This window comes from Rhinatrema bivittatum, chromosome 8 (genome assembly GCF_901001135.1).
Source record: "Rhinatrema bivittatum chromosome 8, aRhiBiv1.1, whole genome shotgun sequence".
Lineage (NCBI taxonomy): Eukaryota > Metazoa > Chordata > Amphibia > Gymnophiona > Rhinatrematidae > Rhinatrema > Rhinatrema bivittatum.
In genome coordinates, this window is record NC_042622.1 from 273,659,418 (window position 1) to 273,686,332 (window position 26,915).

The 26,915-nt window shown below is 46.0% G+C and overlaps 1 protein-coding gene and 1 long non-coding RNA gene across 2 annotated transcripts in view; one reads left to right on the plus strand and one right to left on the minus strand.

Annotated features, from left to right (window-relative positions):
* Positions 1–5,880: 5,880 nt before the first annotated feature.
* Positions 5,881–26,915, plus strand: part of LOC115096395 — a 29,156-nt gene continuing 8,121 nt past the window's right edge. Inside the window, exon 1 of the long non-coding RNA XR_003858059.1 lies at positions 5,881–5,960. This is a non-coding gene — a long non-coding RNA (uncharacterized LOC115096395). The remainder of the gene's footprint in view (positions 5,961–26,915) is intronic.
* Positions 12,725–26,915, minus strand: part of MYO1F (myosin IF) — a 185,156-nt gene continuing 170,965 nt past the window's right edge. The window contains 1 exon segment of the mRNA XM_029610930.1: positions 12,725–15,086. Within this exon segment, the coding sequence (XP_029466790.1) occupies positions 15,010–15,086 (77 nt within the window). The 3' untranslated portion in view covers positions 12,725–15,009.

A 26,915-nucleotide genomic window follows, 5' to 3' on the forward strand; every position in this document is an offset into this window, starting at 1 on the left:
AGTAATCAAGGTGGAAAAGTGGTAGTTTCATATCTTAACCAATCTGAACATCGTTGTGAACTAGATGGTTTTGTTGCTAGTTATAATCATTAACTCACCACCCTCCTCCTTAAAATCTGGCAGTGACACCTAAAAATGCATGTGAATTAAAAATGTTTTAAATTGTGTCTATGAATCTTTTTTATAAACAACAATCGTTGAATAAAATGTCATATAACAACTCTTGTTTATCATCCCAGGGAATGTTTGTATTTTTATAAAGTCCACCGTCAGCACTTATATCAATCAACAGTACTTAGCTCTATGTATCTCCCGACATGGCCACGTTTCGGAATCGCTTCCTTCGTCAGGGGGATATCTTTTATAGCAATGTTCCAAACACTCCAACAGCGAAACTATAGTAAATGACCAGGTCGGTGAGTTAATGATTATAACTAGCAACAAACCATCTAGTTCACAATGATGTTCAGATTGGTTAAGATACGAAACTAACACTTTTCCATCTTTAATATAATCAGTTTTTGATATATGTTCGATGTTTAAAGGCAGTACAGTCACAATTGTTGCAATTGTTTTTGGGGTTTACTTTGTTAATGCCTTGGAACAGAACACAAATGGAGGCCATCCTTACCATATAATCTCTTATTGCTCCATACACGGCCCCAGCCTCCAATGTATCCAAAACCATTTTTCTTACACCAGGTTTTGAGCCAGACATTGAAATTATCTGTGTGGCATGACTTTTCCAGTCCCTTTCCATGAACAGGTAATACTTCCAAAAAGGCAATAGTCTTTTGCATATGTTCATTCTTCTCCCCTATATTTTGGAAATCTTCCTGTATCTTGTGGACATCATTTATAGTGAGGTCATTGGTTTCCAGATGGTTGAAAACATTGATATCAGCGTTCTTACTTTCTGCTTTAATTGCATTGATCACCTGGTTCGCATTTCCATTAGTCGAGCATCCTGGAATGCATTTAACCATTGTGTCCCCATCAAGTTGAGTTCTCAAATTGGTTCCTCTGACCGAGACTCCTAGAAGAAGCAGCTTTCTTTTATGACATGTGACCATGTTGTAGGGTTTCTGGGTGCATTGGGTAACTACTTCCCTTTCAGATTTCATTTCATGCTCTGTTGCTGGGGCTTCTTCATTTTCCAAAGCAGAAAAAGCAGTTTTGTAAGGGTAACTGTTACGATTCCTCCCGTGTCTTGTTTTGGAGCCTTTATGTATAAGGTCTTCGTCTGCCCTCATCTTCTGTCCGGCCTGCCGCCTAATGCTGTTACCCAGCGGCAGGTCCGAAAGGGCTTGGAACGGTCGGAGGACTGTTCCTTGACCAACACTATGTTGCTGGTCATCCTGAGGCGGGCAGGTTCGGTTGAGGGTCAGACCTTTAGTTCTTGTCTTGCTCCTGCCTACCCATACTCACATCAGCTTACCTCCCATGGTGTGTCTTGGGGCCCCTCCCTGAGTCATGCCGTGGCCCAAGGGCTCACTACACCTGCTTTAGAGGTGACCGCGCTCCTCGCACTCGTAACAGTAACAGTTGAGAGAGTGGGTGTCTCTTCATGACAGGTCTTATTCTGCCAGAGCTGACTGGAATCCAGTTATTCCTGGGATCCTGAATCTTGGATGTCTGACTTCGCATTGGGCGCATGCTTTTTTTGCATCGGTGGGGGGGTAATAGCTAATAGCGCTCATCAACATGAATTTACATGTGATGAGCGCTATTAGCTTCATGTTTCATGCCTGTTTGGATGCGCATTTTGGATGTGCTAATCCCCTTATTTGGACGAGTGTCTAAAATGCACTTCCAAGCACTGGTAAAGTCATACACTCAGCCGAGCGCACCGTATTACATTGGCCTGAGAGTGAGCTTGGCAAGACCTTACAGGTGCTTGGATGCACGTTTTGGACGTGTGCCCAAAACCCCTCCTGCAATAAGAGGATCAGCGCATCAAAAATGTGCGTCAAAACCAGCACGAAGCTAATAGCGCTCATCACGCGTAAATTCACCTTGATGAGGTTATTACCCCCCAATGCAAAAAAGAAAAAGTGCACCCATTGCGTCCATTTATACTCTGCAGGAATATTTTCAGAATCATGTGAATTCCTCTCCCCAGGTGTCGATTGTTTGGGAATGCTCGAAAGCAGTGACAAGAGGCCTTTTTATTGCAAGGGCGACCTTTTGCAAAAAGGATAAAGAAAAACATAATCAAACCTTGTTACAATCTATTTCCAATTTATCACAACAACATATGGCTTCCCAATCTGAATTGATTCTTAAACGGCTCAATGTGGCCAGATCATCCCTCCAAAAAATGGAAAATGAGAATATTGCACACATGCTTGAATTCACTAAACAAGCATGATTCACTAAACCAGCATGATTCACTAAACCAGCATGATGGGACTACCGTCTTGAATGTTGGTATATAAAAAAAACTTAAAAATAAAATAAATATTACAAGGGAGGGGATAAAGCAGGGAGATACTTGGCTAGGCGCTTACGGTCAGTTCTGACTCTGATGTCTATTGCCAAAATTAAAGACTCAGGGGGTGAGATATTGACAACCTCAGTGGATATTAGAGATGTGAATCGGAACCGGAATCGGTTCAGATTCCGGTTCCGATTCACATGTGGGTTTTTTCCATCGGGCCCGATCGCGGTTTTGTTTATCGGCTGCGCCCAAGCCGATAAACAAAAAACCCACCCCGACCCTTTAAAACTAATCCCTTTGCTTCCCCCACCCTCCCGGCCCCCCCAAAAACATTTTACAGGTACCCGGTGGGCCAGTGGGGGTCCCGGGAGCGATCTCCCGCTCTCGGGCCGTTGGCTGCCACTAATCAAAATGGCGCCAATGGCCCTTTGCCCTTACCATGTGACAGGGTATCCGTGCCATTGGCAGGCCCCTGTCACATGGAGGGAGCACTGGATGACCGGCGCCATCTTTAAAAATGGCGTGGGCCATCCAGTGGCGATGGTTCGGGGGCGGGCCGGGAGGGTGGTCCCGAGACCCCCGGCACTGCGGCCTGTGCCGGGGGATGCCGGGGCAGCGCGCACAAGTTATGCCTGCTTCAAGCAGGCATAACTTGCCCAACAAAGGTAGGGGGGGGATTTAGGTAGGGCAGATAGGGGAAGGGAGGCCTTGCGTGCGCCGACCCTGGATTTTATAAGATACACGCGGCTACGCGCGTATTTTATAAAATCTGGTGTACTTTTGTTTGCGCCGGTGGCGCGAACAAAAGTACGCGTGCGCATATGTTTTGAAGATCTACCTCAGCAGGTCTTGCAATTAATAGGGGTGACAGTAGCTTTAGATCCTCATGTGGTGTTGTTAAATCTACCAGCAACTGGGTTATCCAAGCCTTGCCAGCTATTTTGTCTCCAGGTGTACATGGCAGCACGGCGCGAGTTAGCAAGGCTATGGAAGAATATTGTTGGCCCAACACTACCTATAGTTATTCATCGCCTTCATTTCCATTATCGCTTGGCCCACCCCACAGAGTTGAAACACGACCGCCTAACTGCTTTTAATGAAGTCTGGAATCCATTCACTAAGGTGCTTGCGAACCCATCTTAATTTCTTTAGGTGCTCTGTGACCTCGCAGCCCTGCCATGGTGGCTTTAGAACAAAATTGTGATCTAGGTGATGCTTGCTCTGATTTTTGATTTATGTTCTTGCTTTAGATATGGTTCAGTCCCTACTTGATTTGACTTGAATTGACACGTATCCTTACTTTAAGCCATTTCGATATTAGTGGTCATCAGCTTTGTCATAATTTGAGGTTTCTTACTCAAAGCTGGTACATATGCTGCTTCTGTTCTTTAGATATGTGGGAACTATAGATGATCCCAGTATGCTCTCCTTCTTCAGATTTAAGTATACGGACATTTACACTCTCACTGAGGTGCGCTGTGTCACAGTAATGAGTAATATGAAGGGGTAAGGGGGGGAATAAATCTTCAAAAATCGGTATTGGTTACCATTTACAGTTTTAATTATTCCAGTTGTAGTTGTACTGTTTCAGTGCTGGTTTCATGTTATTTGTAACCAATAAAAATTGTCAAATTTTAATAAATAAATAAATTGCCTGCGCCTTTTCCGAGTAGCCTTGGCTACGTGTGGAAACAATCTTTCCTTGCAAGAAACAATTCCCCCTGGAGTTTAAAAAAATGCAAACAGGCAGTCGCTATTGCGATCCAGCGACAAGGATACAATTAACGTGGGACTAGCCAGACTATCGGCTGACATTCTCCAAATGACACTGTCAAATGCATAACTATCTCCAGATATCAGAGAGAGTTCGATATAAGCACCCACCGGCTCCTTTATCTGAAATGGAGAAATAGGATATATTCTTGAGAGCAGGCAATGCACTGTAATGGCACCTCCAGCTGTACAGATCTAGAATATGTTATTCTGGGTTTGAGAAATTTGCATAGACTTCAGATGAGTTGCCTATCAAATTTAAGATTGTCGCACTGATATTTAAAGTTAGGAGAGGGAAAGCGCCGCGTTGTTTTACTTCCCCCCTTAAAGCTGAATATATTCCTGGATGGTTGTTGCGCTCTTTGAATTCGTTTTTATTGACAGCTTCATCTTTTAAACATTATTCTTTCCATGTAAGCTTTTATATTCTCTTCTTTGGTTCTTTGCTTTTTTCCTGAAAATATTTCCTTATTGGGTTATGGAACTGGTTCTCCCTAAATTGGTGGACTTGCTTATTCAGTTAAAAATGTTGGGGTTTTTTTTTTTTTTTAACTCTTTATTTTTGCATTGTAATGGCACACAGTTCCACAATATCAGATGAACAGTAATAGAACATAAGCACACGTTTAACACCACCTTGAGAATCTCAGGCGCTCACAATCAATGAAAAAAACACTCACATTTAGTGAATCTGTACCTTCAAGTGGCAGTATTCTGTCGCAAGGAAAAAGCATAACCATGTTAGGTAAGATGTTTTCCTCAGGTCTGTAATACTTTTATATGCTGAGAGGAAAAATATAATTTACAAAAATAAATCATCAAGCCTTTCTTGGAGGTCTATTACGAATGTAATATTAAAAAAAAAAAAAAAAAAGTACTAGTCCCAAAAATATTGTTAGTCCAAAAAATCAAAACTTGCTTTATTTATTTTTATTTTATTTATAAAAAATATATTATATATATATATATCACTTACCTGGACCTCAAAGGAATGTCCACAGGTCAGGAGCCATACAGCATATAATAAAACTTATAAAATACATACAAATAAAAATGCCGCTCAAGGATGGAAGAAAAATTACTTCTACTTCAGAGGCATCCTCTACTATCCAGGAGCAGTGCTGAGGCTAAATATCCAAGAAGATATCCTTCCAGTCCTCGGGGCCAGTGAGGGTGCTTTTGTGGCCTGAGGGTGCCATCTGGTGGTGAGGGTTTCTATATAGAAGGGATAAAAAAATCTAGCACAATAACACTCAGATTATATGAAAAGTGCAGTCAATGGCCTCATTTAGGGCCTAATTCCTAGACTTTTTCTCCCATAGACACTGAATGGGAGAAAAGCCTCAGTAAATCAGTTTCTATGCCTGTCCTGGTATTTGTACCCATATAAGGCCCTCCAGTGGCAAATTCCTTTCATTTGAACTTGCACTGCTAAACCCATATCTACAAGAACTGTCTGGGAAGGAAGCTGCTAGGGTCAATCAAGTCTTTATTAACTCACACTGGAGAGCAGTCCAAATATTACAAACACTGCCCCCCCATCCTCCTGTCAAAACCTTGGCAACCTCCGTCAGTAGACCCAAAGCTGACAAGTGACCCAGAGGGAGATTTTAGGCACATCCGGGATTTCTGACAACTCCCATCCTGGTGCAGTCTGGTTCCAAAGTCCGCGGGGCAGGCCGCCAAAGGCGGCTCACTTGCACGCAGAAACTTCCATAAAATCCACTGCGGTCATCGCATCCCACAGGTGAGTGCACTAAGAATGCCTTACACTAATGTCACAGGTCTTAATGTGCCTCAGTTACCAGGCAGGGAGGGGTGGTTGCGAGGGACGTTGTCCTTTTGTCTCCTGAGCACAGAAGGGGAGGAGAGCGTAGAAGGAAGGCTCGCACCACTCTTAGGCCCATTCTTAAGGTGCCTCATTGCGTTGGCATCGGGGATTTGGGTTGGTTGTCTTCCTGGGCCGGGAAAAGGGTCAGGAGCCGTAATCCTGGAAGGGAGGTTATAGGGTCTGCCCCGCTCGCCCAGGCGGGACCCCGAGGCTGTGTCCCTCTAAGGGCGGGAGCGCCTCACGGTTCCCATATCTGAAGCACTGAGCTTAGGTGGTGGAAGCAGGAACTACAATAACCACAATGCACTGGGATGAATGGTAAATAAACAAATAAACAGGATTGGCTCACTCTCCTTCTTTGATCTGGGCAGCTCTGTACACTTATCAAGGAAGAGGTGACATGCAGGCTGGAAATTGTCCACCTTGTTTATTTATTTTTATTCTTAAAACAGTTTTACATTTTGGTTTCCCTAAGGAGTTTCACCAGGTTTGAAACTCAGGAGCAACAGTGCCAAATACCAAGATTTCGACCCTAGCTCATGAACGTCCGCAAACCTTTCATAATCATTCATATTTTGATCCTTTCAAACAAGAAACAAAATTACTGTGTTCACTCAACTCACGCTTACAGTGGAGGCTTGGGCTTGTATTAAGGTTGTAGAGCATTAGCTCTCAGCTTAGGAGGGCAGTTTTCAAAGCATTTTTACCTGTGTTAATTGGGCATCTGAAAATTGCTGTTGTGCTTGGTTACTCATGGGACGGCCTTGCAAGCCGCCTCACTCACCCCGGATGCCCCGTCCAGGGACCCTCCAGGACGCCGCTATCGCATCTTCCTCCGTTCACGGTGTGCCACCCCCCTACGTGAGCGCAGGTCCCCAGATCTTGCGGGCTCCGCGCTGGGAGAGAGTGCCACCACCCCTTCTGAGGACGTGGTACCCCGGGGCCCTGCGTAAGCCTCGCTCCCGGGGGTGCCCATGCCTCGGCAGCAGGTCTCTCCCGAGCGTCCTTTCCTCACCATGTGCCACACCGTTGTATATATATTACCTGACTTTGTACATGTTACGCTGACACATATCACCATGTGCACACCATTGTATATATATTACCTGACTTTGTACATGTTATGCTGACATATATCACCATGTGCCACACCGTTGTATATATATTACCTGACTTTGTACATGTTACGCTGACATATATCACCATGTGCCACACCGTTGTATATATATTACCTGACTTTGTACATGTTACGCTGACATATATCACCATGTGCCACACCGTTGTATATATATTACCTGACTTTGTACATGTTACGCTGACACATATCACCATGTGCACACCATTGTATATATATTAACTGACTTTGTACATGTTACGCTGACACATATCACCATGTGCCACACCGTTGTATATATATTACCTGACTTTGTACATGTTATGCTGACACATATCACCATGTGCCACACCGTTGTATATATATTACCTGACTTTGTACATGTTACGCTGACATACATCACCATGTGCCACACCGTTGTATATATATTACCTGACTTTGTACATGTTATGCTGACATATATCACCATGTGCCACACCGTTGTATATATATTACCTGACTTTGTACATGTTACGCTGACATACATCACCATGTGCCACACCGTTGTATATATATTACCTGACTTTGTACATGTTATGCTGACATATATCACCATGTGCCACACCGTTGTATATATATTACCTGACTTTGTACGTTATGCTGACATATATCACCATGTGCACACCGTTGTATATATATTACCTGACTTTGTACATGTTACGCTGACATACATCACCATGTGCCACACCGTTGTATATATATTACCTGACTTTGTACATGTTACGCTGACATATATCACCATGTGCCACACCGTTGTATATATATTACCTGACTTTGTACATGTTACGCTGACACATATCACCATGTGCCACACTGTTGTATATATATTACCTGACTTTGTACATGTTACGCTGACATATATCACCATGTGCCACACCGTTGTATATATATTACCTGACTTTGTACATGTTACGCTGACACATATCACCATGTGCACACCATTGTATATATATTACCTGACTTTGTACATGTTACGCTGACACATATCACCATGTGCCACACCGTTGTATATATATTACCTGACTTTGTACATGTTACGCTGACATATATCACCATGTGCCACACCGTTGTATATATATTACCTGACTTTGTACATGTTACGCTGACATATATCACCAAGTGCACACCATTGTATATATATTAACTGACTTTGTACATGTTATGCTGACACATATCACCATGTGCCACACCGTTGTATATATATTACCTGACTTTGTACATGTTAAGCTGACATATATCACCATGTGCCACACCGTTGTATATATATTACCTGACTTTGTACATGTTATGCTGACATATATCACCATGTGCCACACCGTTGTATATATATTACCTGACTTTGTACATGTTACGCTGACACATATCACCATGTGCCACACCGTTGTATATATATTACCTGACTTTGTACATGTTATGCTGACATATATCACCATGTGCCACACCGTTGTATATATATTACCTGACTTTGTACATGTTACGCTGACATATATCACCATGTGCACACCGTTGTATATATATTAACTGACTTTGTACATATTACGCTGACATATATCACCATGTGCACACCATTGTATATATATTAACTGACTTTGTACATGTTATGCTGACACATATCACCATGTGCCACACCGTTGTATATATATTACCTGACTTTGTACATGTTATGCTGACATATATCACCATGTGCCACACCGTTGTATATATATTACCTGACTTTGTACATGTTACGCTGACATATATCACCATGTGCCACACCGTTGTATATATATTACCTGACTTTGTACATGTTATGCTGACATATATCACCATGTGCCACACCGTTGTATATATATTACCTGACTTTGTACATGTTATGCTGACATATATCACCATGTGCCACACCGTTGCCGAGGGAAGTCTGCCCGGTCTCCTCTAACTGGACTGCAAAGAGCAGGGAGCTTTGAGCTGAGAGGACGGGGGAAAGGAAAGGAAACGCACTGTACTTTTAAACCTCTGCACATGCTTTTCTACTGAGGTTTAACCTGCACAAAGCCTTTGGGGGTACTTTATACCCATAAATACACCTTTTTAAGGGAAACTCTGCACGTAGGGTCCTTTTGAAAATCGGGCACGAGGCTGCCTGTGCTAACGCATCTCCCATATATGCGCGTGCACTTTCTCGAGCAGTTGGAGGGTGTACAGAAAAGCAGTTTTTTCTGCTTTTCTGTGCATTTCCCCGGCGCCGGCAGAAATTAACGCCTACCTTTGGGCAGGCGTTAATTTTTGAAAGTAAAATGTGCGGCTTGGCTGCACATTTTGCTTTCTGGATCGCGCGGAAATAACTAATAGGGCCATCAACATGCATTTGCATGGGCCGGGCGCTATTAGTTTCGGGGGGTTGGCTGCACGTTTTCGACGCGCTATTACCCCTTACTGTATAAGGGGTAAAAATAGCACATCAAAAACGCGCGGGCTAACAGTGCGCTCCACCGGAGCGAACTTTACCGTGTTGGCCTGAGTGAGTGTGCAATGGGGCGGGGGGTGTTGTGCAAGGCTATAAGGTTCTCCTGGGGCACCTAATACCCTGCACCAGCCATAGGTTTGGGTTGGGATGGTGTCAGTTTTTAAAGTTGGTATCACTGAAGGGAGCAGGGCGTTTTTTTAGTGGGCCCGGGACAGAGAATGAATGAACAGGGGAGGGAGGCAGCACAGTAATTGTTTGCACAGGGCAGCACAAAAGCCAGCACTAGTCCTGGCTGCAAGAGAAATTTCAGAAACTGGAGAGAGGTTTAGTTTACATCCAGCTGAGGTATTATCTTGATAGCACGGTGATTAAGAGAGTCTGGCTGACAGATATGTCAGACTTTGTGTTGAAAAATCAAACTAAGAAGATTTATAAAATCTGCCAGATGCTTAATACGCCCTTGCTATGTAAGCGTAGGTATCGTGTGGCATGCGAGAGGACTTTAAGTTGTGAAAGAGGAGATGGAGCATGGGATAAGTGTTCTAAAAACTTGATCTCTGCTAATACTTCTGAGAATGGATACAGGATACTTTTCCCTGGGTATCTTAACCCCTCATAGAACTCCAGCAGTAAGGGATGAGTGTGGGCGACTGTAGGTTTGGTGGGAATATCCTGCTATTGAAATGTAGTCAGTTAATATAGGCAATTATATCATTTGTTAACTGAAGATCCCAAAATACTTCTTTTGAATTTTCCAGTTGGATCTGAGCTTGCATTTTAGTGACTCACAGTGAAATAGCAGATGCATGGAAAAAGAAGCCTCTTCCCTCCGTCGGCTTTCTGATTTATCCTCTTTGGAATGTGTATCTGATGGAAACATTGACTGCCTTGCTTATAACGTTCACTCAATACGAGAACCTTTTTAAGATGGCGTGATGCTATATTTTAATCTCTTCCCTCCGTCGGCTTTCTGATTTATCCTCTTTGGAATGTGTATCTGATGGAAACATTGACTGCCTTACTTATAACGTTCACTCAATACGAGAACCTTTTCAAGATGGCCTGATGCTATATTTTAATCTCTTCCCTCCGTCGGCTTTCTGATTTATCCTCTTTGGAATGTGTATCTGATGGAAACATTGACTGCCTTGCTTATAACGTTCACTCAATACGAGAACTTTTTCAAGATGGCGTGATGCTATCTTTTAATCTCTTCCCTCCGTCGGCTTTCTGATTTATCCTCTTTGGAATGTGTATCAGATGGAAACATTGACTGCCTTGCTTATAACGTTCACTCAATACGAGAACCTTTTCAAGATGGCGTGATGCTATGTTTTAATTTATGTTTTGGTTTAAATACTGTCTCCTTATGGTAAAATGTTTAAGATGTGGGTTGATGGGTTGAGTTGGGGGTGGGGGTGGGGGTGGGGAGGCAGAGAGCTGGGGCGTTATTGTAAAAAAAAAAAAACTGTTTTGGACTTCTTGTACTAAAAAGCTTTGATTGGGGTATTATGGTTGAGTATTGCACTAAAAACTTAATCCAAAAAATTCAAGACCATAAAATACAAAATTCATGATTTTTTTTCTTTTAAGCATTTCAAAAATAAAACAAGACACTTAGCTGCTGTATAAACCTTCTTTTGACTTTGCTGCCCTCATTGTACAGAGGCACTTCAGCTTGGCTGGTTTAAAAGTAGATAGAAGAAGAAAACAAGCACACTTTAATAATACTGAGCACAGAAAATATTTACTTATTATCCAAAATAAGCCAATATTTCGATCCCTACCTTGGGTCGGCATCAAGGCTAAAACACAACTATCCTTATTCAGTAAAAATTTTTTCTTAGGCACAAAATAAAATCCTATTTGAATAAGACCCATCCATAACACCTCCTCTGCCTCCCCAAGCTTAAATGTAGGTCAATCTGAAATACACCCCGAGCCCAAATGTGTCACCTCCATAAGAAGAGAATAACTTGAGGATTTTTTGGCCTGCCAGTTTACTACTGCTTCTATGGGCTTCCAACTCAATTGGGACCAGCCTCTGCTAGTCATTAACCCTCATTTGCAACTCCCTGGGGGTCAGCACCCCTCTGCCCCCTCCCCCCAATTTTATATTCCCCTTCTAACTCATACCAGCCATTACAGGGACAGTCCTTGGCTGAAGGCCACAAGCCACAGCTTCTTCCTTATCTTGGCTTTCGAAGACTCTAGGTCCAGCCAGTAATTGTCACTATTGAGCAATGATAGCCTCCCCTCAGGAGCTGAGAGCGCTGCTTTCCCAGCATCCTCAGCTTTGGCTAGCCCAGACAGCAGAAGACCTGAGCTGGGAATCAAAGCTAGGTTCCTCCACGGCAGTTCTGAGCTACCATATGGGCCCTGAAATGAAAGCTTGGTAACAAACAGGCCAATGCAGTACAGTGCGCTCCGGCGGAGCACACTGTTAACCCGCGTTTGGATGCGCATTTTCGACACGCTAGCTTTACCCCTTATTCAGTAAGGGGTAATAGTGCATCGAAAACGCATGTCCAACCCCCCCCCCCCCCCCCCCGAAACTAATAGCGCCCGCAACATGCAAATGCATGTTGATTTATTTATTTGGTGCTTTTCTATACCGGCATTCATGATACAATCATATCATGTCAGTTTACATGGCCCTATTAGTTATTTCCGCACGATTCACTAAGTAAAATGTGCAGCCAAGCCGCACATTTTACTTTCAGAAATTAGCGCCTGCCCAAAGGTAGGCGTTAATTTCTGCCGGCACCGGGAAAGTGCACAGAAAAGCAGAATGTGCTTTTCTGTGCACCCTCCGACTTAATATCATGGCGATATTAAGTCCGACATCCCGAAAGTTAAAAAATAATTTAAAATAAAAAAAAAATTTAAAATCGGCCCGCGGCTCGCGGGTTGAAAACCAGACGCTCAATTTTGCCGGCGTCCGGTTTCTGAACCCATGGCTGTCAGTGGGTTTGACAACCGACGCTGGCAAAATTGAGCGTCGGTTGTCAAACTCGCTGACAGCCGCCACTCCTGTCCAAAAAGAGGCGCTAGGGACGCGCTAGTGTCCCTAGCGCCTCTTTTTACCGCGGGCCCTCATTTAAATACTGAATCACGCGCACTGGAGAGTGGCCTGTGCACTCGCCCGCTCTCTCACGACTTTTACTGAATCGGCCTGAAAGTGATTTTTCTGGAGTTTGTAGCTTTCTACCAGGTGTGTGGCCCCCTGGGTTTTCCTCTAATCCCAATGGAACCCATCAAATAGCTACAATGGAGACACCAAGCTGATGGGAGCAGTGTAATAATTTCCCACTTTATACCTGTCCCCACGCTACATGAAAATAAATATGAAAAGTGATTAACACCTTTCCGGGTGCTCTCTCTCTATCTGTATATATATAGATTTATATAGCACCAAAGTACACTTACAAACAATAATCACAAGGCAGGGCCACTGTGAAGGGTAAGTCAAGTTCAGAGGCAGGAACTCCAGAGCCAAAGGCGCAGGGACTCAGGTTGTTTTGCCCAAGATCAGCTCATCTTTTTGTGAAAATGCTAATATGCTAAACAAACACGTCGGGGGCATTTTCTTCTTAAGTTACAGTAGTATTCCAAAACATGTCCTGTTCCCTTCCATAAACGTGATATTAAATATGGGCCTTGTAAGAAAGAAAAAGGAAGACAGCAAGGCCTGGCATGGCCTACCGGCGTTGGTGGTGGAGGACAGGCCTGTAACGGAAGGCAAACACGCTTGGGACTGATATGAAAGGCAAGTGGTAGGAACAGAGTTCAGAGATGGGGAGAGAATTGGTATTGGTTTGAGGGTGGGAATTTATATGCTTATTTACTTAACGTGGTAGACAGCCAGAGGAGGAAGGCGTTATCTGCTGTCAATCACTGCGAGGTCAATATTCAGTGAGAGCCCACGGGCCTGAATATTCATCCGAACATGCTCAGTTAAAGTTACCCAAATAAAGTTATATAGGCAACTTTTCTAAAGGGAAGTTGTTGGGACTGACTTGGCATTGTTCTATGTATTGAATGGTTAGGGCCCTTCGTTTTCAGCTTAAACAGATTTTTACCCATAAATTCCCAGATTTCTCCAAACGGGACAATTGGTTTAAACCGATTTGCATCCTTATTTTAGGAGGATTGAAAAGCAGCTCCAGAGCTGCAGAGGCAGCTTCTCCGGGTCTTCAGCAAGTGCTGGTAGCCCGCGTGGGCCGAAAACCACCTATAATGTTTGGAGTCCCGCCCCATCCCCTCCCCCACCAGCGTACGCGCTCTCCCTCCAGTGCCGCTGGTTGGCAAGGTGAATGCCACGCCCACCAGGTGCACTTCCTGGCAGGCTCCCCGGCCCCCCACAGAAAACGAAGCGCGGTGCCGCGGAGCACGGGAGCCCCAGCAACCTGCCGCCGAAGGAGAGAGGAGTCATCTGGCACCACCACTGGCAGGGACCAATGCTGCCGCGGTGGAGGGAGAAGCAGCGAGAGATTCTCACTGGGGGTGTGGGGAGAGGAAGGGGCATGCTAGGCAGGGGATGGATGGAAAATGTGTTTAATGAAGATTAAATAAATATAAAAGAGCAGTTCTTTTTCGGCTCGGGCTTAACCTGCTGGGTAGTGCGGAAAATATCAACGCTTGCCAACTAAAATTTGAACAGGCCCCTGGAATGCTTCCATCACCATCGCCTCTTTATGCACCTAAATTTTATTGCAGGAAATGGGTTACCCAGACAAAATGTAGCTGGGTGGGGTGGGGGGAGATTCTCAAGTCTTGGGTTTTGTCCAGGTAACTCAAAAAGTTACTTGGACAAACCTTCTGAATATTGACCTCTGTGTTGCTAAGAATTTTCAGATGTAGTTTTCGTAGCTTAAGGTTTTGGTCAACCTGGCCTTCATGTTCCCCAGGGTGGGTTCATCTCACACACTTGAAAATCAGGGCCTTAGGGACAAACTTCCCCATGTCCTTTGCCCATAGCCTTCCCCTTTACCTCTTTTATTAAGAAACATCACTTAAAGCTTCAAGTATTTTCTATATAATCCTCTCATAAATAGGTCAAGGACCGCAGTGCCCTCCTGAGGCAGAGATAATAGGATGCTGCTAACTTTGGTGCTCTTTGCTCATCCATGTCCTTGACGTTCCCCGTTCCCCGAGGGCTGAGCGTGTTACAGTCCGTAGCACCCCCAGCCCAGGCTGGGAATGGAACCCAGGCTCCTTGCTTTGCTTTGGCGGCCTCTGGGTTAGTGGGTTGGTTGCTGGCGCGGCAGAGGGAAATCATCTCTGGTAACGAGAAGTGAGGAGAAAGGCACCCGGGGCTTGCTCTCGTCGTGAGCGCACTCGGCAGGCTTTTTTGTTTTGACTGAAGGTTAGAACTTCTGCACATAGTTCGCCGGGAAGAGGCCCTCTTTTCCATGGAGTCTGCCTTTCCACCAGCCCGAGGGATCTACAGAAATAAAACACATTGAAAAACAAAATGAAAATCGGAAGCCATAATCCCTATTGCCCCTTCCCACATTACCTCCCCCTCCTCTCGTGAAGTCTCCCCAGGAAGAAGCCAAAGATGGAGCTCGTAGAAATGTCTCTCTCCTACGTGCAACCCGGGTTTATTTAATTATATCCTTGCAAACAAATTGATTCTGAAAGCACTTAAAAAGTAAGCCTGGGAGAAGCCAAAGGCAGAGCCCGGGATGAATACGAGCGCGCCCTCGGTGCGAAGCTAGTGACGCAGCACAGCACAGAGCTATCGGAAAAGGGGACAGAATGATTAAGGAAAGGAGAGAGAGAGAGAAAGAGACTCGTTGAGGTTTTCAAAACAGTTTCAGCGAAACTCTGGGCTGCTGCAACTGAAACTTATATCCCAACTGGATCCATATGGTGCTCTTCTCAAGATTTATTTAAAATCTTTTATATACCGTTGTTTAGAAATGTACCGTCACAATGGTTTACATATTTTCTCTGTTCTCATTGTGAAATGCTTTTCTGAATAGCCAGGTTTTTAAATTTTTTTGAAAATTTTTGGATCACTCTGTAATCTTGTCTCTAGTGGCAATGTGTTCCATAACGTTGGATCGGCCAAGGACAGTGCTCTCTCTCTAACTTGTGCTAGTTTCGCTGTTTTTACCGATGGGATTGTTAGTAGTGCTTTATTGGCTGATCTCAGATTTATTTGGGGTACGTGTAAGCATAGCACTGTGTTTAACCAGTCAGCTTTATCTTCATTGATTAGTTTGTGAATTATGCAGAGTGTTTTAAATTGCACTCTCTGTTCTATTGGTAGCCAGTGTAGTTCGGCCAGTGTTTGGGTAATGTGCTCTCTTTTGCTTTTGCCAGTGAGTATTCTGGCAGCAGAGTTTTGAAGGACTTGTAGAGGTCTTATTGTGGAGTACGGTAATCCCAGAAATAGTGTGTTACAGTAGTCAGTACTTGTGAAGATAAGTAGTTGGAGGACTGTCCTGAAATGTTTCTGGGTTAGTATCGGTTTCAGCCTCCTTAGGATCATGAGTTTGGCGTAGCCTTCTCTGACTTTTAGTGATATGTGGTGTTTAAGGCTAAGTTCTGTGTCTATTATTACTCCTAAGTTTCGGGCTTTCTCGGCTATATCCACTTCCTGACCATTTTTAAGTTTGATAGGATTTTGAATTAGTTCTATGTTTTTTTGTTCTAGGTGTATAAATTCCGTTTTTTCAATGTTTATCACTAGCTCCATTTTGCTTAGTAATTGCCTAATTATGTCTAGGTACATCATTGCTAAGTTTAGTGTTTTTTCGATTGTTTCATCTATTGGCAAGATTAGTTGAATGTCATCTGCGTAAATGTAGTGTGTTATACCGAGTCCTGCGAGGAGGTGGCATAGCGGTAACATGTAGATGTTAAACAGTGTTGCCGATACTGCAGAGCCCAGAGGTACTCCTGTCTTTAGTTTTATTTTATTTGATGTTGTGTTTTTTATCTGTACTTGAAAAAATCTATTGTTTAGGTAGGATCTGAACCAGTCCAGTGTTTTGTTTTGCAAACCTATTTCTTCAAGCCTATTTAAAAGTATGGAGTGGTTTACTGTGTCGAACGCTGCTGATAAATCCAATAGTATCATTATGTAGTGTTTACCACTATCAAAACCTCGTAGTACATTATCTGTGAGGGAGATTAGCAGTGTGCACCTGACGTAAAATATACTGGAATAAAAAAGCAGGGTCTTCCCATGTGCCCGGTCCTGTTCTCTGGCATTCTCTCTCTAAGGATCTAAGACATTTAAGAGGCTGATATCCAGGGCTACTTATCCGGCTAAGTGGCAGGGCTGAATATCCGGCTGCGATCAGTGGTCACCGCTTAGTGGGCGGATTGGAAAGGAGCTACTTATCCCTGCTTAATAGCAGGTCTAAAGTTAGCTGGATCTGACCCATCTGGCTAGCCAGTGACTTTTATTTACAAGGATATTCCGCAGTGTGGCTGTGCTGCTGAATATCCCTTGGAAGTTAGCTGGATAAAATTTAACTTACGTACCTACCCCATAAGAGACTATTTCATCTTTAGAAAAAATTGTAAAACCTGTTTTTTTAAATGACTTTTATGTAATGTAAACCTGTGACCATAGCTGCTGTTGCACTGTCTCTCTTATGGTTTCTTTTAACCTTAGAACCCAGGTATGACGAATGAAGTTTTGATTTATTAGTCAGTTTAGATATATTTTGTTGCAATTTGTAAACACATATCTCAAAAACTGTTGTTGCACATAATATGTGCTATTATTGAGATTGTACTGTTTAATAATTCATTTGTATGCCATTTTATTAAATAAAAAGTTTTTTAAAAAATTGAGAAAAGAATATATCCTATTAAGGTATTTTAGACTGTAAGGGCCTGATTTTCAAAAGCACTTACATACATAAAACCTGGTTTATGCGCATACATGGACTTTTGAAAATTGCCCGAGGAGGCTGCATGCGTGTAAAAGTACCGGTACCTGCGTAATTTGAATATTTTTCTAAGCAGAAGAGAGATGTTCCAGAGAGAGGGGGGTTCAGGGAAATCATATTTCTGGTTTTCAGAAGTGTGCACGTAAATGTACGCACTGCCCTGGAGGAGGTGTAAATGGGATTCCGAGCACAGCTGTGTAAGTGTGTTTTGAAAATTTGGCTACAAGTCTGAAAGAACTTTATACGTGCAGTGGTTGGCCTTGCATGCGCTGTTATAAAATTAGGCTCTCTTGGCTTTTTACTCAGTTCTTAGCACACGTTAGCTGGATAAACTTATTTGTGATATTCAGCTGCTTGGTCATGCCGCTGAATATACTTGGATAAGTTCATCTGGGCGACCTTTAGCTCTGCTCGATATATCGGCAGTCATCTAGCTAAGTCAGTCAGAAATGTAGCTACACTCCCTGTTACGCCCTGTATGTATCCGGCTTAAGCAGTGGCTGCTGAAGACGGCTGAATATTTAAATAGCATCGCTTAGCAGGGGAAGTTCCTTCTATTAACTGGCGAGGTGGCACTTAATATCAGAACCTAATTCTAAAATCTACCCCTGGCACAGCATTTACATTGTATAAGTGGGCATGTGGGTATTATTAATGCTAATACTTTATAAACTGTGCGGTGGACGCTGCACGGTTTATAAATTGCCATGTAGTTCTGCTCCAAAAGTAGACGCATACGTTTCATTACATGCAAGTATTTCCAATGCAGGAAGACGCGCACTTTCCTTACTGATTTTATAAACTCATGCAGGTATATTTTGCAGGCACCTAGGGGTACATATTCAGCCGCGCTGCTGAATATATCCGATTAATTAGCAGTTTGCTGGATATTTGGTATCCGGCTAACTTTAGACCTGCCTATGGCACATCTAGGTAATTGGCTGACTCTGCTCCTCCCTGGAATACCCACCTCCTGCCCCAGAAACGCCCCCGACTTACCCAGCTAAATCCTAGCCCGATAATTCGTTATCCAGCTAGAATTCAGCCAGTTAAGCTTTTGAAAATGTGTCTAAGCCATTTTTTTTTAAATAATTAACTGCTTATTGAAAAACAAACAACAGTATCAATTTTACAAAATTGTAAGACCGTGGCTGTGAAATACAGTATTATGTGATCATAATGCAAACAAAGATTTTTACAACCAGAAATCAGTAAATGAATGGCCTTGTTCTTTAAACCCCAAACCCTTCCCTCCACCCAGGGTCATACTTGGTAGAAAGAAACCAGGTAGGACAATGACCAGAGGGAAAATAAGTACGGAGAAGGCAGAGAGAAAGCGATGTGAGCAAACAGTGCAGGAAACCATTAACAAAAGCACACATATCTAGCAATTTGGATTTAAAAGCCTGCATATCCGCTCACTCACCCACACCATAGTGGTCTTAGACTTGCTCTGTAAGTAGGGAGACCATCAGTCCTCATAAGCTGTTAATTTCCCCATGTAGCAGACGCTATCAATTCCTGAACCTACATCTGGTAAAGATGGGAGCGGGGCCTTGCGCAACCAGAACGCGAGCTCACATCTGGCAGCAGTGACACAACCTGCTGCACCCAACGTTGGAAGAACTTATTCCCCGTAGCCCCTGGTATGCACAATAGACAGAGTTTGGGATTTCTGGCAACTGTGATACCACTCAGTGAGTAAATAAAGTTAAGAACGGCCTCCCATAACTTAACTGCTTATGAACAATTCCTCACCACAAGTGAAAAAATGTACCCCGAGCCCCACAACCTTTCCAATACATATCATTAGATCCCTGAAACATCTGGCTCAACCTAGCTAGAGTCAGATACCATCGGTACAATGCCGTGTATCCATTCTCCTTTACTAATGGCTGAAAAACCCTGGTCCCACGCCATATCTCCATGTGCACCCCCCAGGTCTTTCTCCCACTCAGTTTGGAACACCATTTTCCCTTGGGACTCTTGATTGAATAGGGGCATAGATCTTAGATATGGGCTTGGTGAGCTTGTCAGCTTGAATACGATAATTTTCAAAAAGAGATCTGCCCTTTATAAGCTTCTGATCAACCCTCGTCAAAGTGAAAAAATGAATAAGCTGATTATAGGCAAAGCCATCTGCTGTAGAGACCGGATATAGTGGTTGTAATTTATTAGAGGGAAGGAGTTTATGCCCGTCCCATATCTGCTCGCATTTAAACAAACATTTCTCCCTCCACCACTCTGTCTTCACAGGTTCTGTCCCTGGTATAAAACTTTTATCAAAAAGAAAGGAAGTGAGCTGGTATGCCTGTTTATCATCCACTAGTTTCGGTCTCCATCTTCCCCACCCTTTCAAAATTAAACTAGAAGAAGGGGAAAGCCCAGTTAGACCTATCTTACCCTGTTGCCAGGCCCTACCTAATATGCAATGGTGGATCCCCAGCTCCTAACCTGGCTATCCGGGCCCAGTGAATGAATGCACTCAGTTGAGACGCAGCGAAGAACCAGGCTAAGTTTAGTTCCTGGAGACCCCCCCCCCCCTCCCCACCCAAAGTCTGTCGCGAAAGAGAGCAGCCTTAGAGACCCTGGGAGGTCGACGTTTCCATATGAATCTAAGATGCTTACGTTGTCACAGCGTCAGGAAGGAGTCAGGGACACGTACAGGAAGAGTTTGAAAGATGTAGCAGAAACGAGGTAATACGTTCATTTTAACAATGGCTATCCTCCCCAACCAAGAAAGGTTCAGCCTGTCCCATCTATCCAAGTCTTTTTTGTATATCAGAAGATAAGGGAGTATAGTTAAGCCCAAATACCTAGACCACGTTAGGTCTAATTTTCACCCCTGGGTATTTTACCCAACTTTTCATCTCCCAAAAAGGGAGATTAGCCTTAATACCTGCAAACCGATCCACTGGAACTGCACTGTTCAATAACTCGGATTTAACCTCATTCACTTTGAAACCCGAGATCCTTCCAAACAGTCTCATTTCCTGCAACAATACTCTAAGTGAAGGTTTCAGATCAGCTACTGTGAACAGGAGGCCATCTGTAAACATAGATAGCTTATACTGGAGTGGGCCCACCAACAGACCCCAAATTTGAGAATGATGACGCCCCTTTCTGCCAGACATGGTGATGTTAATCCTTTAGATGATTATAAAGGATTAACATCACTGTGTCTGTTTAAAAATGAAACAATATGAAACAAGATACATCGTTGACAAACTTACACTTTGCGATAAAAAAGACATTTTGTTTAAAGATTTTGACCGCAAATGAGTAGAAGACCGGACGGCCTTCTTTTGAACACCAGGGGCCGGATTTTAAAAGGGTTACGCGCATAAGTTATGCGCGTAACCCTTAAAACCCCCCTTGCGCGCGCCGAGCCTATTTTGCATAGGCTCGGCGCGCGCAAGCCCCGGGATGAGCGTAAGTCCCGGGGCTTGCAAAAAGGGGCAGTCGGGGGTGTGGCCAGGGGCATGGCGTCGGCTTCGGGGTGTGTTCGGGGGCGTGGGAGCAGTCCAGGGCATGGCCAAGTGCCCCAACACAGCAGCCTGTGTCGGGGCCTGCTGCGCCAGCAGACAACCGACGCGCGTAAGTTACGACTGCCCGGAGGCAGGCGTAACTTTGCTGATAAAGGTTAGTATGGGGATTTAGGTAGGGCTGGGGGGTGGGTTAGAAAGGGGAAGGGAGGGGAACATGGGGGGAGGCGCAAGGAAAGTTCCTTCCGAGGCCGCTCAGATACAAATGTGCACCCCCTTGCGCGCGCCAACCCCAGATTTTATAAGATACGCGCGTTATCTTATAAAATCCAGCATACTTTTGTTTGCGCCTGGTGCGTGAACAAAAGTACGCACGCGCATAGATTTATAAAATCTACCCCCAGGTGGGCACGATGTCAGGCTTGATGATGCGGCCATAAAAAAATACTTCTGAACCCATCTCAGAATGCCCCTTTTTCCTCTGGAAAAATGTACACACAAAATGGAAAACACGCGTGTACTCTTGATGTTTATAAAATAGCATAGCAATTGACTGGATTAATATGATGTATTTGATTTTCATTAATCGCTTCCACAATTGCCCTAAGTAATGTACAATTCATACAGCAGAGTTGCTTACCTGTAACAGGTGTTCTCCCAGGACAGCAGGATGTTAGTCCTCACATATGGGTGATATCATCAGATGGAGCCCGGCACGGAACACTTTTCTAGAAACTTTGACTGGCACACTGAGCATGCCCAGTATGTCACTATCCCTGCAGCCACACAGGATCCCCCTTCAGTCTCGTATCAAAGCATAAAAGATGAGCAAAAAATAAAATAAACCGCAGACGAACCCAACTCCATGGGGTGGTGGGTGGGTCTTGTTGAGGACTAACATCCTGCTGTCCTGGGAGAACACCTGTTACAGGTAAGTAACTCTGCTTTCTCCCAGGACAAGCAGGATGGTAGTCCTCACAGATAGGTGAGTACCAAGCTAAAGGCTGCCCCCGGACACCCAATAACGTGCAACAGGCATAACAACAGGGGTGCTTTTGGCAACAACGGGAGGCAGCCTGAACAACACATTGGGCCCTAGGCAGGGAGAGTTGGGTTCACAGACTTGGAACAAGTTACGAAAGACAGACTAGCTGAAGGCGCTATCTTGACGACCATCTTTGTCCAGACAGTAGTGGGCTGTGAACGTGTGGAAGGAACTGCATGTCACGGCCTTACAGATTTCAGCAATAGGGACAGCACGGAAGTGGGTCACAAATGCTGCCATGGCTCTCTCTGAGTGTGCTGTTTCTCGGCCTCCGAGCGGAAGGCCCGCTTGCTCCTACCAGAAAGCGATACAGTCCTCCAACCAATTGGACAGGGTCTGCTTGCCCACCGCAATCCAGAGTCTACTTTTGTCGAAGGAGATGAAGAGTTGGGTGGACTCTCTCTGGGCTGCACTGCGCTCCAGATAAAAGGCGAGAGAACGCTTGCAGTCTAAGGTGTGCAGAGCCCGCTCACCCTGGTGGGAGTGAGGTCTCAGAAAGAAGATGGGCAGTTCAATAGACTGATTCAGATGGAAGTCAGTCACCGCCTTAGGCAAAACCTTAGGGTGAGTGCGTAACACTACCCTGTCATGGAAGAACCTCGTATAAGGTGGATAGGCTACCAAGGCCTGAAGCTCACTTACCCTGTGGGTGGAAGTGACTGCCACCAGGAAGACAACCTTCCAGGTGAGGTGTTTAAACTTGCAGGAGCGCATAGACTCAAACGGAGTGTGCACAAACCATGCTAGCATCACATTGAGGTCCCAGGCCACAACGGGAGGACGTAGTGGAGGCTTCAATTGTAGCAAGCATCTCATGAAGTGCCCCACTAACAGCTGCACCGAGATCGGAGTGTCACTCACCCCTCGGTGGTAGGCACTGTTGGCACTCAGATGGACTCGGATCAAAGTAGTCTGCAACTCCGGCTCTGAGAGACACCAGAGATAGTCCAGGAGCAGTGGTGTGGGACAGATGAAAAGATCAAGACCCTTTTCCGCACACCAGACCGAGAACTTCCTCCACATCAACTGGTAGGACTTCTGTGTGGAAGGCTTACGAGAAGCTACCAGGACCTGCGAGATATTGTCTGAAAGCTTGAGGGACTGCAAAACTAGCCTTTCAACATCCAGGCCATGAGGGCCAATGACCAGAGGTTCAGGTGGCACAGCCTGCCCTGATCCTGTATGATGAGGTCAGGGGAGGTGGCCAGAAATATGGGCTCCTGGACCGACAGGTTGCGCAGGATCGGGAACCAGACCTATCTCGGCCAATGTGAGGCTATCATGATCATGGAGCCCCTGTTCTGCTAGAGCTTCACGAGGGTCTTGCCTATCAGTGGAATCAGAGGATATGCATACAGGAGACCCACGCTCCACAATTGGGTGAAGGCATCCACGGCTGGTTCTCTGTCTTCCCTGTACTGGGAGTAGAAGCAACTCACTTTGTGGTTCTGAGGGGATGCGAAGAGATCCACCTCCGGTAGACCCCACCTGCAGAAGATCTTGTCTGCCACAGAGGAGTTGAGGAGCCATGTGGGGGTGGAACGTACGACTTAGGCAATCTGCCACCACATTCTCTGTCCCTGCCAGGTATACTGCTCACAGGAACATGGCCCAGGACAGGGCCCAGGCCCAGATTTGTGCAGCTTCCTGACAAAGCAGATAGGAGCCCATGCCCCCTGCTTGTTCATGTACCACATGGCTACATGGTTGTCCATGTGTATCAGGACAACCTTGTGGGACAGGTGATCTTGGAAAGCATATAGGACATACCGCATCACCCGGAGTTCCAGGAAATTTATCTGGAATCTCGCCTCAGGCTTTGACCACACATCCTGCGAGCAGAGGCTGTCTACATGTGCACCCCAGCCGATGTTGGTGGCATCGGTGATAAGGATCACCTGAGCAGGAGGGGGCTGAAACGGAAGGCCCTTGCTCAGGTTGGCTTCCTGTTCCCACCAGGTGAGGGAGTCCTGGAGTGGCTCAGTTACCTGGACCAGCACAGAGAATTCCTGAGAGGCCTGGTGCCACTGGGAATGCAAGGTCCACTGCGTCATCCTCATGGCTAGGCAAGCATTCAGGGTGATGTGCAATGATGTCGCCATGTGGCCCAGCAACTGCAAAACTAGGCACCAGAGGCCACCCGATGGTGGTGAAAGGACAGAGCCAGCCTCAACAGGGTTGCCACACGATCGCTGGGGAGGAATGCCCTGGCCACCGTGGGGTCCAGGAACGTTCCAATGAAGCTGAGCCGCTGGAAGGTCATCAGCTGAGATTTGGGACAATTGATAAGAAATCCCAGTGACTGGAGCACTCCCACTGTCGAGTGAAAGGCCCAGAGGGCTCCTTCTCTCGTGGCACTCCTGATGAGCCAGTCATCCAAATATGGGAAACCATACACTCTCTTGCGACGCAGATGTGCTCCCTCCACCGCCAAGCACCTGGTGAAGATCATTGGTGCGGAGGTGAGGCCGATCGGTAGAACCCTGTATTGAAAGTGCCTCTGTCCTACCACGAAGTGCAGGAATTTCCGATGAGGCGGAAATATGGCGATGTGCGTAGGCCTCTTTTAAATTGAGAGAGCAGAGCCAGTCTCCTGATGAAGAAGGGGAATCAAGGTGCCTAATGAAACCATCTTGAACCGTTCTTGCCTCAGGAACTTGTTTAAGGCTCAGAGGTCGAGGATGGGATGGAGGCTGCCTGTTCTCTTTGGAATGAGAAAATACCTGGAGTAGAACCCCAGGTTCTGCTGGGTGCAGGGAACCGGTTTGATGGCCTTGGACCATAACAGGGCCGAGATTTCCAACTTGATGGTCAACGTATGCTCCAAGAGGCCCCACCCCAGAGAGGAAGGGAGGTCTGGTGGAATGCGGAGAAGATTCAGGCGGTATCACCCCATTTCACGATGGTTAAAACCTAGCGGTCGGTTGTGATGGGGGTCCAGCAGTTTGCAAATAGGCATAGCCGGCCCCCAACCAGTGGGTCAGGACCTTTGGGCACTGGAATTATGCTGCTGCTCTCTCTGCGCCAGTCAAAACCCTGCCACCGGGCCGGGTTGCGGCAAGGGCTGGGCCTGAGGCACCCGCTGCTGGCATGGATGGCCTCTGGGGGCAGCTCAAGACATCCAAGCTTGAGAGGCAGGAGAATAGTATCTTCGCTGCCTATAGAAAGGTTTCCTGGGGTCTCGATGCGGCGCCTGACAGGCCGCTAAGGACGAGTCCAAGGTGCTGGCTGACAGTTGTTGCAGGGTTTCATGGTGGTCCTTTAGTTGGGCCACTGTGTCCCGGACCTTGTCTCAGAACAGGTTTTCACCCATGCACGGGAGGTTGGCCAGCTTCTCCTGGACTTCAGGGCATAGGTTGGAGGCCTTAAGCCAGGCCAAGCACCAGGCACTGATACCACCCATCCATACCCTTGCTGCAATCTCAAAGACGTCGTAGGCCACTTGCACTTTGTGCTTGCCAGCCTCAAACCCCTTCTGTACTATGGATTACAAGCCCTCTTGGAAATGCTGCAGGAGACCTTCAGCAAGCTCTTGGATTTGCTTCCAGAAGTTAAGGTTGTACTGATTCATGTACAATTGATATGTCGCTATTTGGGTGATGAGCATCGTCCCCTGGAAGACTTTGTGGCCTAGGGTATCCAGGGCCCTTTGGTCCTTCCCTGGTGGGGTAGAAGAGTGAGTACGGGACCATTTGGCCTTCTTCAGAGCCAACTCCACTACCATGGACTGGTGTGGGAGCTGGCTCTTCTGGAATCCCAGGGCCTGCTGTACTAAATAAATGGCGTCCATCTTCCGGCTGACCGGAGCTGACCTGGGTGCTCCCATAACCGGTAGAGGAGCTCAAGGAGGACCTCATGCACTGAGACAAGCCACCACCTCCTTCGGGACATCAACACATTGGAGGACTTCTAACATTTTATGGCAGGCGTCCTCTTCAGTAAGCAGCTGAAAAGACACAGCCTCCGCCATTGCCCGAACGAAACTGGAGAAGGACAAGTCCTCTGGTGGCGAGTGGCACCTCTCGTTCGGAGGCGAAGGCTCCAATGGGAGATCATCTGAGGCCTCCGAGGAAAACGTGAAGGAATCATCGCCCCATGGGTTGTAAGGAGCCTCCTCCTCACCCATGACCCCCTGGGTGAAGGAGGGAGGCCAAAACCCGGGTCTCGAGACACCAGCACCGATGGACTGTCAAAAGCCTTGGTACCAGCCATGCGGGCATCAAGGGCACCAGGGCTATTGAGGGCATCAGTGGACATGGAGGATCTGGGGCACCCGAAGGCCCGAGACCAGGCTCAGGGTACTGATGGCGCTGCCCTGGCAGGTGCGGAGCCGCATCTTCTTCTTCCGAGGATCCCGGTGGCGGACGGGGGACCAAAGGATCTCCGGGCACCGGCTGCATTGGCAAGGCACCAAGCAGCACATCCAGCCGCTCCAGGAGGGGTGCCAACATCGAGGGTGCTGGCTCCGGCATGGGGACCAGTGCCGGTGGTTGCTCGAGACCCCGAAGGGCACAGAGCACTGCCTGCTGGACCATGCGGTCCAACTCCTCCTGAAATTCAGGCGTAGTGAACGCCGATGAGGAGAAGGCAGATGGGGCATAACTGGGACCTCCATGGGGGTCCGCAGAGGCTCAGTACCCAACACCAGAATCAGTGGGGATCAAATTCCACTTCTGGAAGCCAGTTGCCATCGAAAAAAGACGATGCGCTGTTGGTCGCTGCCACCGGGGGTGGGAGGGGGGGGGGGGGCAGATGCTCAGGAACCGACCGCAACAACTCAAAAACTTTACTTTCCGAATGCCGGAGGAACCGACTTGTGAAGGGGACCC